Source organism: Mastigoproctus giganteus, chromosome 3, assembly GCF_048544385.1.
Source record: "Mastigoproctus giganteus isolate SK-2022 chromosome 3, ASM4854438v1, whole genome shotgun sequence".
Classification (NCBI taxonomy): Eukaryota; Metazoa; Arthropoda; class Arachnida; order Uropygi; family Thelyphonidae; genus Mastigoproctus; species Mastigoproctus giganteus.
Genome location: NC_143577.1, coordinates 211,715,587 through 211,730,380, shown reverse-complemented (window position 1 = coordinate 211,730,380; position 14,794 = coordinate 211,715,587). Strand labels below are relative to the sequence as shown.

General features: G+C 35.0%; 1 protein-coding gene across 1 annotated transcript in view; it reads left to right on the top strand.

Moving 5' to 3' along the window:
• LOC150088656 (apoptosis-stimulating of p53 protein 2-like) overlaps positions 1–14,794 on the top strand; it is a 162,488-nt gene that overhangs the window by 117,412 nt on the left and 30,282 nt on the right. Inside the window, exons 6-7 of the mRNA XM_090370281.1 lie at positions 7,250–7,291; positions 9,961–10,601. Of these exons, the coding sequence (XP_090226407.1) occupies positions 7,250–7,291; positions 9,961–10,601 (683 nt within the window). The remainder of the gene's footprint in view (positions 1–7,249; positions 7,292–9,960; positions 10,602–14,794) is intronic.

Sequence of the window (14,794 nt, the reverse complement as noted above, 5' to 3'; positions counted from 1 at the left end):
AGAATTATGAAATATCACTACAGAAAGGAAAACCTACTACATCATGGCCAGTAATTTGAAGTAAAAATAAATTAAAATGGACTGGCCATTAAGTCTCATCTCACCAGAAGACCACACGGAGCAATATGACCTTAGTTGCTAATGCTCCTAAAAACCAAATAACAAATAACCAGAAGACCAGAAGGCAATGATGGCCATGTAACCACTGCATTCCAAACATTAAACAAATAAATGCAGCTACTTTAATCAGCACTCTGATCTATATATTTGTATAAAAGTAGCCTTTATACAGTGAAAATTAAAATATAGAGCACTCAAAAAAGCAATGTCAAACCATTAATAGAGAGAAAAGTTTAAATAAGAACATGAACATCTTATGAATATATTTATATATATATACAGTAAACCCCCGCTATTCGAGGGGGTTATGTTCCCGAGAAATGCCACGAATACCGAAAACGCGAATACTGAGTTATGGCTCCCATAGTAATAAAGGGGTTCCATTCCAAAGTATGAAATATATAAGAAAAACTAGTCTAAAATTTTGTCTATGTATGTATTATATGTACCTTCATAATATGACTATGTACATAGACAGTACATAGTGAAATGCAAGCATAAGGCGTTGAAATGAAAATAAGAAACAATTTAATATTAAATGTAATATTTATTAGAAATTTCAAACAAATCCTTCAATCCAGCACCTTTGCTATAGCTAAAAAACTTATCGTGCCAGTGCTATCACCAGTTTCGCTAAAGTGTTGATAAAGGTGTTTTGCCTTTTCACGAATGATGAGTGAACTTGAGGGAATTTTATTTTGAGTTCGGTCTTCTATCCACAGATTTATAGCTTTTTCCATTTTTTTCTAATTTAACATCACTAGTTACAGAGCAAATTTTTGAAGCAATTAGCGCATTTTCACGGACACTACGGCGGATTTTTTCTTCCAATTTCTTGATTGATCGTACCATTGACCTATTGATTTTATAATGTTTTGCCACTGACGAGACACTTTCACCATTAGAAATTTTGTCTAATAACTGAATTTTATTCAGTTATTAGACAAAAATTTTATTCACTAATGTCATCACCTTCTTTGATCTTTTCACAATTCCATTGTTATTCGTAGCCATATTTTTGTAGGGGTTAGAAAAGAACTTGTACACAATAAAGTCACTTTCTTCCGTTAACACACTCGAAAAAATCTGTTTACACTAACACACTCAAAACGGTAGATTTCTCACTTGTGTAAGCTGTTGTTGTTGTTATTATTTGGTTTTTAGGAGCATTAGCAACTAAGGCCATATTGCTCCGGGATATGCAGTGGTCATTCCCTGACCTTTCCGCATCCTCCGTATTTGGTGGTGACGGGCTCGAACCCCGGTCTAATCAAGAAGCGTGTACTACGCACTGCTGCTCCTTCCCACCTGGCTACGGAGGCGCCTCCTTGTGTAAGCATATCAATTTATAAATTGATAAATTTATTCAATTTATAAGCCTATAAATTAAAAGCAAACCACGAAATCTTCCATGACAAGCGCATAGCACATACTGAACAAGGATTAGCGAGAAACATCCACGCTCGTGATTTTGTCACCCCCCCACCCACTGAGCACTGTTTTGACCGGGAAAGATGATTTTAGCCACGCCCATGTTTTTTTTTTATGGCGGAAAATGTTCACGGCGATTTAAAATTCACATTTTTTTTTTTTTTTTTTTTTTTTTTTTTTTTATTAAATCAGTGACCGCGAATACAGATACCGCAAATAGCGGGGGTTTAGTGTGTGTATATATATTTATACACACACACACACACACACACACACACACACACACACACACACACACACACACACACACACACACACACACACACACATTTTTCCTCCCGAGTAGCTTTGAGTGAAAATATGTCCATCAAACTTGTTTTCAATTGGAATACACTGAAAAAAAAGTTATATAAAGACTAATGATTTAGTTAAGCATGCATGTGTATATTGCTTGGATGTACAGTGTTACTGTAATGAGAAAGGTTTGTACAGTAATTCAATTAAAGTTTGATTTGGCAGTTTTCCTTTTCCAATTTTTTTAAGTCATCTGAACTTTTTTTAAGCCTAAAACGTTTTTTAGGACCGTGGGTACTATTCCCATTGTGCCCAATGAAAACCCAGTCCTAGTTAGTTAGTTAGTTAATCAGTTACCAACACACCAAGAAAATTATAATACAGTCAACTATCGCTTTTAACACTTTTTCTTCTGGCCTCATCATCAGTTCTGTGAAATGACATCATGCATTTTTTTTAATAGCTGTAGCACTTTCATTTAAATGATTTCCTGCTTATCTCACTTTTTTTTTAAGGTCCCAAGAAGGAATAAACATTGACATGACCCTCCTTTCTCTTGAATTTTGGTTTTGAGAAAGAGATGATGAAACTAAATTCTAGGAATTGTTAATCATGCAGTTTGTTTACTTTATAGAAATCATTCTCAGTGCATTTCATATTTAATTCCAACCTTTATTATTATATGTTTATTTTAATTTAATAAAATCCTTTTAAAAAATCTTCATTCTTTTTCAGCAAAAAAAAAAAAAAAGAAAGAAAGAAAGCGGTTGACGGTGCCAAAAAAACAAGAGCAGTACATTACATGTGCAAGTTTTCACCTTATATATAAACCACTGCTTCATAAACTGTGGGGGGGAAAAGAAAAAAAACAAACGAAATTTATTGTCCTTAGTAGGTTCCTTTCGTGACCAACAAGATGTGAACTAAGGAAAACAAACAGCAGATGACTTAGTGCTTTTCTGTCATAGAAGCTTAATATAAAGACACTGGTCCCTCAAACTGCAGTGCTTGTAAGGTAGTGCCACCACAACTTATTATTTACAGTTGTTTTCATAGTTTTGCTGTCTCTCAGAGAGGGGCTGTGTATCCATTAGTGCATCGTCCAACAATCTGGTGATCGCAAAAAAAAAAAAAAAAAGTATTGTAAAAGTTTCAAGAATGACAACACCATATAACAAATAAATAGTAGCGTATATCTTAAAAGAAAAGTGCTATTTATGTATAGTGCAATATTAAGACAATTTACAACAGCATAAGAATAAGAGATGAGCATTTTTAGGCATAGTTTTACGTTGTTTCCAAAGCAAATTTTTATTCATTTAGTCCCATTATAGAACAGATGTGTCCTGTTCAACTAAAAATGATAAAAATTCCAGTCTTGTTGCTAATTTCTGTTCTTTATTCTTAAATTGAAAATATATTGTAATTCTAAATCTTCAATACTATTCCAAAACAATTATAGTTATCTGCAATTGTTGCAGGTGAGCACTGTGTTTTGTTTGGAATCAGGATTATAATTAATATACAGTAATCCCTCACTACCTATGGGGAATAGGCTCATGAAAAGTACCATGCCTGATGGAACCACAGCTGGCAAGACTAAGGTCCCACAGAAAATAGGCAATTGTGGAAAAAAAAACAATAAATATGCCAATATAATACATAAAATAACACAAACTTCGTTTTCCTTTTATACGAGGGGGTGATCATTTAATTTGTGGACTGGTGCAAGATCTTATCTTAATTGTCATCATCTGAATCTTCTGTGGATTTTTCCTTCTTGAAATACTCTCCCTTACACTTTACACACTTTTTCCACCATCGTACCCATGCATTAAATGCTTCTTGCAAGCCATTTTTCCAAAGACTGGAAGTGCTTCCGTTGTGGCTCTGTGAGCATCATTGTCGGACGTGAAATGCTTGCCTTTCAGAGCTTTCTCCAGACTTGGAAACAGGAAGACTAAGTCCAGTGATTAAGGGGGATGTGGCACAACCTCAGCACCTATGGCAGCAATCATTGGCTGCATAATATTAGCTGTATGGGGCCTGGCACTGTCTTCGTGGAGAAACCACTTCACACCGAAAAAGTTCTTGACATTTCTCACAAATGGTGCAGCAAAGTTTGACTCTGAGAACCTCGGAGTATGCTCCCTTATTCATAGTTGTTCCACAAGGCACAAAATATCTAACAAGAATGCCTTTTATGTCAAAAAACACATGGACCATTTGTTTGTCAGCCAAACAAGAAGCTCAAAATTTCTTCGATCTTGGTGAATCAGAATGCTTCCACTCACTCACTCAACTGTTGTTTTATCTCTGGATCATAGTGAAAAATCAAGTTTCATAACAAGTCACTATTTGATTTAAGAAGTTTTGACCCTGTGTTTCAAAACGATGAAGCATTTCTTTGCAAAACAAAAACAGCAAAGTCTACTCTTTGCTGTTTTTGTTTTGGAGTCAAATTGTGTGGAATCCAGTGGGCACAGATTCGCGACATTTTCAGGTGATCTTTCACAATATCGTGAGCAATACCATATAAAATGGACATCGTAATAGCTAATTCACAAAGTGTAAGTCTCCTGTCTTCATTCAAGGTTTCCTGGGCTTTTGCGATTTGCTCAGGAGTTGTTCAGGAGGAAGGCTGACAAGGTCTTGGGTCATCTGCAACAGAATCATGGCCTTCACTGAATCACTTGTGCCATTTAAATACAGCCATCCTACCAAGACACTCAATACCATATGCTTCATCCATCTCTTTAACTGTTTCTGATGCATTTAAGTCCCATCTGACACAATAATGAATCACATAGCGCTGTTCAGTTATTATATCCAACATGATACTTGCTTAAATCAGTGACACACAGCTAAAAAACTCTCTTCACACAACACTAGCTCAACAAGTACTGGCATGCACACACAGTCTGCTCAGTAGTGATCAGGGAGAGTGCCTTTAGCAGTAGTTATGGAAAGTTCATACAGTAAACATAAAATACTGCAATAATTAAAGACAAACACCAGCCAAGGAATAAAAAAATTTTTACTATAAAAATAAAATAAACATAAATAAAATAAAAATAAAAGTAAACATTAAAATCTTACACCAGTCTGTGAAATAATCGCCCCTCATACTATTCACGTATTATGTTCAATTAAATCTAACCAAGGTATTTAGCTTGTAAATTTTTATATTATTATCCATTATATTTTGTTTAACTAACTCCTAAATCTCTTCCTCTACTTTTTTTTAAATTCAGTTCCTTCGCATGGTAAACATAAAATCTTTCACCAGTCTGCAAAATGATCATCCCTCGTATAACATAAAAATGATGATAAGGTTGACATTAGAACCACCCCCAAGCAAAAATGATAAGAACAAGGTGATGGAACAAGATATACACACATATGCTTGTTTTGTTTGTTTGTTTGTTATTTGGTTTTTAGGAGCATTAGCAACTAAGGCCATATTGCTCCGGGATATGCGGTGGTCATTCCCTGACCTTTCCACATCCTCCGTATTTGGTGGTGACGGGCTCGAACCCCGGTCTAATCAAGAAGCGTGTGCTGCGCACTGCTGCTCCTTCCCACCTGGCTACGGAGGCCCCACACACACATGCAAAATATCAACTATACTCCTAGGTCACACCTTAATTTTATACCGTGAAACATGGTAATCTTTAAGACCAATACAAAATATGCTTTGGAAAAACATTAAAAGCCAAAAACATGAAAATCTACATAGAAGCAGCAATATTATATATGGTACTGATGAGTACTTCACTGAGAGGTTAGCCTGCAGTTGTTCCAAAACAGTCTTGGCACCACAGTGTGCCGCTACCTTTAAGCGTGCCACAAATACAGTCATATAACTCAGTGTGACCTGGGTGACAAAAGTTTTGAAACTACTAGACTAGAATACAGTAGGGAGTCGATAATACGAACTAATTGGGACCGGGGGTAGTTCAGACTTCTGATTTTCGAACTTATCAAAAATACTGTTCTGGAAACTAAAAAAAAAAGAGGTTTAGTAAGCTTAGAAATAAAAACACTGGCTTTAAAATCTGAGGGACTGCCTAATTTTTGTTAAAATATAGCACCTTTTCACACAATAAAGGTTCAGATATGGGTTCTCTTAAACTTAATTTCTGTCTGAACCACAAATAAAAGGCATCTCTGAGGGATGGGTCATTAGCTGTTCCCATAGGTTTTTTTTTTTTTTTGCACTATCTGAATCAAATTTCAATGCAAACTTTAAAATTTTTTCCTTGTTGTTTTTAATGTCTGTTATAGTTGACTTTCCAACCTCATAAAATTTTGCTAATAAAGACTCGCTTTCTCCCTTTGAAAGAGTGTTTAAAATATCAATCTTCGATTCAACTGTTAAAAATTTCCGCTTCCTTTTAAAAGACAAAGAAAATTAGAGTACAGTAAAATTATAAAATTAAACTCTGTAAAAACTCTCTGTTCAGAATCTTTTACTCTGTATCTCACTTGTGTGTATCGTGTTAGTTGCAATTTCTTCATGCCATGTTCTTTGTTATTGATTGACGATTTACTGTTTTAGATTTTGCAACCCCCTAAAAAAATGTCAGTGAACAGAAATATCGGATTAAAAAGTGCACTGAATAACAGATTACAAAGTATTATGTTCAGTTAATATTGTACGTATATTAATAAAGCTATGTATGTAAGCATAAGTTTATTTTTATTTTGCTAACCTATAGATGATATTCTTTCAATTTTCACATATCATTTAATTTTGTTAATTGGTAAGGGGAAAAAAAGGTGTAAATTTGTGCTTTATATCTTAATTTTTATAGCCTGTGGATGATACTCCTCTGATTTTTGCTTATTAGAATTGCCATTTAATAGAATAAAAATTCAATTTGAAAATGTGATCACAATAACTGGCACTTACTGTAATTATTTTATGGCACCAGCATAAAAAAAAATAAATGCTGGCTCATTCAGATTATTGACGTTTGGATTTTTGATGCTCTACTGTACAATCAAATGCCTGCACCACACACACACACACACACACACACACACACACACACACACACACACACACACTCTCTCTCTCTCTCTCTCTCTCTCTCTCTCTCTCTCTCTCTCTCTCTCTCTCTCTCTCTCTCTCTCTCTCTCTCTCTTTTGGAAAATTATGATGTATACCAAATATAAAACCATGTTATCTCAAATTTGCAGTGAGCAAACCTGTGGTTGGAGAGGGATTACTTATAAATTGCTGTTAAACATAACTGAAACTTTCCATTATTAATCGCATACATACTGGTTTTTGGAAAAAAAATTTAATGAATACGAAACACATTTTTCTGAAAACAGTATACCAACCAGAAATATTATTTATAGCAATGACTGAAAATTATGTATTTTCTTTATTCAGTGACTTCAGAGAACGTCTGCTGTATTACCAGTGTATGCAGAGGTAACTACAAAATTTTATTGCACAGTATCACCTGTTGTCTTGCCTGTATTAACCACGTTGATAGAATAGTGGTTGTTATACTAACTGGTTGCCCAAACTGATTTTCTATAGGATTTTAATATCCTATTTTGCATGTTATTTATCTGAAGAAGTGTTTGTTAGTATGGAACAAAAACTATCAGATGCATGATTCAAAATAATGCAAAACCTAATAAATATTCATTATTACTTCCTTACTAAATTTTTCTGCAAAATATGTAATAATAATTGTTCGTATCATAATTTCGTATCATTTGTTTTAAATATTTATTCTTCACATGTTAAAAAAAAAAAAGAGAGAAAAGAAAATAACTGTAATGAAAAGAAAACTTAAGATTTAACCATCTTGTAGATTATGTATCAAATGCACAATTCAGCGATGGCATTGATTCAACTTTTGAATCGTATATCTACTACCCCCACCACACACACACACACACACACACATACCAAACCTCTGACCTTTTCAGGAGTTAAAAAAGTCTAATTAGTTTTGGGTGTGCCAGCAAGAGTGGCACTACTGTTTCTTGTTCATCTGAATGCTATCACATAAATTATGGAATATTCCTAACTGGCTATTGAAATATGCATTTTGATGCATGTTTTCATATTTAGATACTTATTTCCATTTGTTTTTGTGAACTTAGCTTGCTTATGAACCACAGAGTTCCAGAGAAAGCTCTTACTTTTCCAGATCAGCCCACTCCAACTCAACATACGGTTCCCACTACATGAATAATGAGAACCAAAATAATATTCCTGCTTCTCAGTAAAGCCTAAAAGTTAAGTAAGCACAGTATAATTTTGGAGCAGTGTGACATTAGGGGCAAGTTACTGCTATGAATAAAGGTATGATTGAGCATGAGAAGAGAATGGTTATCAATAGGCACTGCTCTTCTGAACTACTGTTATTAATGAAGTTCCTGAGGGTTCAGTGGTGGGCCTAGTGTTGTTTTCTCTATTTTTTAATGATACTGATGACGGCATATCAGGCTTAATGTCAAAGGCTGCAGATGATACAAAGGTGGAAGGTTGACTAATGACAGCAATCAGTGTAGGCTACTGCAACAATATCTAGAAAAATTAGGCAGGTTGACAAATGCATGTAGCATATTGGTAGCAATAATCCCAGAATAACATATCAACTGTATGGTACTACACTCAAGGTAGGGGTAGCAGAGAATGAAAAAGATCTGGGGCATAATTGTGCAGTTGGATGTTAAGTTCTCTGAGCAGTGTGCAGACAGGCTGCTAGGACAGCTCCTGAGGTTTTGTCAATGATATACAAGAAATTTGGCAGAAGGGATAAGGAGGTGATTATTCCGTTGTTATAAGGCAATGGTTAAGCCACATCTTGAGTACTGCATATAAGTTTGGAATTCTCATTTTAGGAAGAATGTGAATCTGTAGGAACAGGTGCAGATTATAGCAGTGAGATTTAGTGAGGAGAACAAAAGGGTGTTCTTACCAAAGAAAAGCTTCATTTCTACAAATTGTAGACTCTAGAGACTGAGCACCTGTAAGGAGATCTGATTGAGGTTTTCAGGCTTTTAAGTATTTATCCAGTCAAAAATTCGCTCATTTTTGATTAATGAGCACTGATAAAATTGTTCCAAAACTTGAAGATAATGTCTGAATAACTGTTGTGAAAGAACAAATAATAATGGATGATTAATTTCAAATGTAAAAAGGAGAGCAACATGGTTTTGACCTTTAATTTTGATGCACACTTTTTCTATTGGAGTTTCTGGATCATACTGCAAAACTGAAGTTTTATCACCTGTTACAGTTTTTGCCAAAAGGTCTGGTTCTTCTAAATTCCTTTCTGAAAGAGCTGAACAGATTTTTCTTTTCCAATTTTTTTGTCATGCAATTTTTTGGAAATGCCTTGACACAGACTTAATCATGTTCAGATCTCTGGCCATGCTCAGTTTAATAATTTTTGTATTCACATTCAGTTCTTGTGCTAACTTTTGAACAGCCAGTCATTAACCATTTCTCACCATTTAAGTTAAATTTTGCATACATTTGAATAAGATTTTGAAGACGCCAGATGACTGAATGATCCCTCATCACTGATATCTTTGTTAACATCTGTATATTGTTCTGTCACCATGAACTTATAACACTTTTAAAATGGGCCATGGCATTTTTATACAAATTCAGTTTAATTTAATGTCGATTAATTCTCTGTTCTGACAATCGCCCATTTTTTTTTTTTGACTAGAAACAAACCTGCCACAATAAGACTCCTACCACAGAACAAGCTCAATCAGAACAACTCATATTACACAATAGTGATGACTCGTGTAATCCGAAAAAACACTACCCCCTCACCAGTGTTTCCAGAAGTTGCACAGAAAATTAATCTGGTTGCCTTATTATCTGACCTCATATTAAATATGATTTTACCTCCTATCATTATTAATCTGTGAAATCATATAAAATGATTTTTCTAACCATAATGCAATAATGATGTTAAAAAAGTGCAAAATGCATTTTACTCAGTAAAAAGTGTACAGTAGTGTGCATGTGCATGAATGTATGTGCATAAGTACTAAAGCTTTATTAATTTTCAACACCAGTTAGTATTTTACCTAATTTGAGCATCTTATTTATTTTTATGCTAGGTTTCGAATTAAACTGGGTCAAGTGCCAACTCCAGCATCTTCTTGCCAGAGGCATGCAGGTGGTATAAAGTCAGATCAACCATCAGAAGTGTCTCTAAGTAACAGAGTTGATGAAAATGAAAAGCCAACAGATAATGGAAAACGACGAAGTCCCATTCAGCTTCCTATTCGTCCAAAGCCATTAACCATTAGAAAAACCCCAGGACTTGAGCCACCCAGATTAAAAGTAAACCAAACTTCTGGACCAGAATTAACAAAATCTAAAGGAAACTATATTGCATCTTACAAAAAACTTTTTGAAAATACTAATGTTCAGCCACACATTAATAATACTCGTAAAATTGAAATCCCACCTGTGTTCTTACTTGCTGAGGAACCTCAAACTGATCCTTTAAGTAAATCTGATGCAGAAATTGAAACAATAGAAAAATGTCTCGATCCCAACAATAGGACTAATAAAAGTGAAGAATCTGAATTAGAGTTGCATCAAGTGAATGGAGCTGAAAAGCCATGCTATAGTAAAGAACAGCTGGATCGGTGTAATGGAAATTTACCTGACATTTTGGATGGAGGTGTACAGGAAAATGAAGTTCGAACAGAAGGCGATGGTGATGTAGCACCACCAGCTGGATCATCTTCTGGTAACTATTTCATTATATTGTAAATGTGTTATTTTATTTGAATCACAGTGTGCTGCCAACGTAGAAATGTAAATTTCTAACAGCAAGAAAATAAAAACTATACATATGTTTCTTTGAAAATTATATATACACAGCTGTTGAAATTCAGCTCACTTTTAAATTTAACTCAGCTGGTTTAAAACTATATCGAGAAATGCTATCATGGATGGATAGCATTTAAAACTATATCGAGAAATGCTATCATGTAATGACTTTATTTAAAACAGAAATTTTAAATTAATAATGATTTATTGAAAACTTAAGATGGGCAGAGAAAGAATTAGGGTGCAAATGTGGATGTTTCACCAGCCTAGGAATGGTAATAGTTTAAAGCATTTAAGGCTGATATACGCTACCCTCAAAAAAGTGTCCAGACACCTTTCTTTTCAAAGTCTACCAGACCTTCCCAGATAAACAAGTGACTAAGACCAATATATTGTATAAGGTCTACAAGCCACACAAGTTAGTAATAGTAGTGGAAAATGATGGCAGGAAGCAACTTATACAGCATCAGCCAAAAAAAAAAAACTATCCACCTAATCCATATACCTCCTCTAATAATTTGTCTAATTCTTTCTTAAATTTATTCAAACTACCCACCTCCACAACATAAGATAGAAGTTTGTTCCAACAGTTAATCACTTTCTAGCTGAAAGCAAATTTTCATAAATCTGTTCCATTTTTACATCCCTTTTTCATTTATACTGTCCCCGTATATGTTTTGTCCAAGCAAGAGTTGGATGCCATCTGCATTTACTTTACTCAATCCATTTAAGGCCTTAAACGCTTCAATCGGGTCTCCTCACAGGCACCTATTTTCCAGATGCTACAAATTTCAGAACTTTTGTGTCCCTCACTAAACTTGTTGCTCTTTTCTGCACCCCTTCCAAAAGATCCACATCCTTCCTAAAATGAGGTTTCCAGACCTGTATGCAGTACTCAAGGTGTGGCCTTATACAGTGGGATAATCACCTCCTTGTCTCTACTGGAAAATTCCTGTATATCATTGACAGAACCCATGAGCTGTCTTAGCAGCCTATCTACACTGCTTGAAAAACTTCATTTCAGACTGTACAATTACCCCCAGTTTGTTGATGTGAAACATCCTTGCGGGCATCTACAAAATGTTCAACTGAGTAAATCCAAAACATGCATCATTGAAGTGATTACATCATCCACAGTCTCCACCAGAGGCACTTCCCACGCTCCCACCACTAGTCTGTGCTGAGCACTCGACACAACTGTAGTGTGATTGGAGAGTGTGACACATATTTTCGTGACCAGTACAATATCTCATGTTCTGGTGAACCAATTTACAAAATTCAAATGGCATTCGTTTGAATTTCGTTAAACTGCATTAGAAAAACACAATAAAACAAATAATTTTCAAAAATAAAATTTCAGTGGTAAATGAGGATGGAGTCAAGATGCATTCCTGAAATTATCAAGAAAGAATGAAAGTGACAAGACCTAAGAAACTTAAGAAAATAAAGACGAAGGTAGCAATGAGTGCATGAGAATGAAAAAGACTATCGAGATTGCATAAAAGACAAACAGAAAATCAAGCACTGGATTTAGCAGTGCCTTCAACCAGCAATGCTGCTCCATCTAACAATGATGTACCTGAAGTGACTATTAATTATGTACAAGAGAACATTTCTCCAATTGTGGAGCAGATGAGTTTAAGTGATCAAGCTCCTTTTCCTTACACAGACTACACAGACAATATTCCATGGTAGGGCGGATTTGTGATTTGTACAGAGTCAACAACTGTTTGGAAGAAAGGTAACGCCAAGAGTGAATTTGCATAAGAATGTGCATCGAGAGTTTGAAAGGAGATTTATGAAAAATTATTTTTGTATATTTATTCTATATGCTACATTTGCGATCATCTATGGTTCAAAAATGGCACAAAGAAACCAGCTGCTAAAGATGCACCATTGATACGCAATGCATTTACTGATGTTGATGTTATCCTTGTGTGCAATAGCTGTAGAGGATCACTTAAGAACAACACCATTCCACCAATATCTAAGTCTATCAAGAAATTCCATTGCATTTACTGAAGCTGAATTTAGTGAAAGAGAGGCTCATTTCTCCTCGCTTACTGTTCAGGCAGATTAAGACACCTGAGACACTCATATGGACAATACAGCATTCTGGGCCAAGTGATCAATGTGCCTGTTTCAGTCAACACAATGGTCCATTGCTTGCAAGAGAGATTGACAATGATCATTGTATAAAAGTGTATATAAAACACAAGTTCAGCTATGTGATTGAGTTAGTAAGGAAGTAAGTGGTTAAAGCGTGTACCTTAATCAATGCTGTTTTCCAGAGAAATTTAGATACATTGCAATCACAAGTACACATCTCTTACTTTAGCTATCATAAATCCATTGTATCTCATCTTCCAGCTGATATTATGGAAATTTGTGGATGATTAATAAAATATTTACAATACAAAAGCTCTTTTATTTTGTAATCAATATATACAAATCAAAATATCTAAAAAGAAATGCAAAGGATGTTTCACATAAAATCATCTACCGCACGCACGTGGGCCTTTTTTTTTTTTTTTTTTTTTTTTTTTTATATATTTCTCCACTGCCTTGGTTGTATTATTGCTTCATTGGTATGTTATTCTGGGATTACTGTTTTCCATATGCCAATACCTGGCATTTTTCAATGTTAAACCTCATTGCCACTTCTCTTGGTTATACTTATCATGAGATCAAAACTGACTGATTCCGAGAGGAGTATTTTTGTAGGATGCCAACTGACTGGCTTGTTGATTTGTGCAATTGCTGATAGCCAACGCCATCCAAAATCAAATCAGTGATAACATCAATGATGTTATCATGTAATGGAAGTGTGATGGCACCACCACCACCATTCAGTAACACACAGGCAACCCAATGAAGTTCACTCCATGTGATCAGAGGATACTCAGAAGGGCAGTATAATAATCTCTTCAGATATTCCTATAAAGCAGCGGTTCCCAACCGGTGGTTTGCAAACCCACAGGGGTTTGCAAAAGTGTTCCAGGGGGTTCGCAATAAAAATTCTGTAATGGTGTCTGCTTAGATTTACATAGGTATATTATTGTAAACTACAAAATATAACTAATAATAATCAATAAAGTAAAATAAAATTAAATAAAAAGTAAAAATTGCAAAATAAAGAAACCACCTCTCCCATAATTCCTTATAATTAGTTTACTATCTTACAGTGTATCATGTTAAATAAATATGTTTTCCATACTAAATTTTTTTTCATTCTCAAGGATCATTGTTATGTATAGGTACTTTTTTTTTTTTTTTTAGAACTTATAGTACTTAGTATCATACATGGGTTGAAGGTTCAAAATTTGAAAGAAAATACTTGCTGACATTAAATTTGAACTTCTATAGATTGTAATTTTCAGGAAATACGTATGAAGTAAGATGGTTCCAGAAAACAGAAGTTGGATGAATAAATGAGGAAGAAGAAAAGTTGGTTCTATGAGTTTGAACTTGGACAGAAAAATGATGTTGACTGGTTGTGGCATGTGTTCAGACTGCTTTGAAAGAGAGAGCAGGAATTATAGCAGCCAATTCAGAAGAACAGTGCCATGCAAGTATCTATAGAAAAGGCATGCAACAGAAACAGAAAGTCTATGAGACAGAGAGTGGAGAGATTCTGTTAGAGATGAGACATCAATTAGTCTAACTGCCCTCCTTTGAATGGAATCCAGAAGCCTGAGAGAGGTTTTGGAGGCACTGCCCCAGATGTGGGAACAATATTCCATGGTAGGGCGGATTTGTGATTTGTACAGAGTCAACAACTGTTTGGAAGAAAGGTAACGCCAAGAGTGAAAGTTTATTAGATGCAGAGGAAGCAATATTTGTAATGTGCTTTATGCCAAGAGAGATTAGAAGTCAGGGTAATCCCCAAGATCTTGCCTAGAAATCGGAGCATCATCGAAGAGGAGCAGAAGAATCCTTTTTGCGAGATATAAGACAGGACTGGGTTTTAGGAGGATTGAAATTAAGTTATCTTTGCCACACTGGAGAATTATCTGGAGATCAGCATTTAAGGATTTGGCAGTGGATACTCGAAGTTGAAGCTGTTTGAGCAGAGCAAGTTTTCTCAAACTGGAAGGTGGAATGCAATGT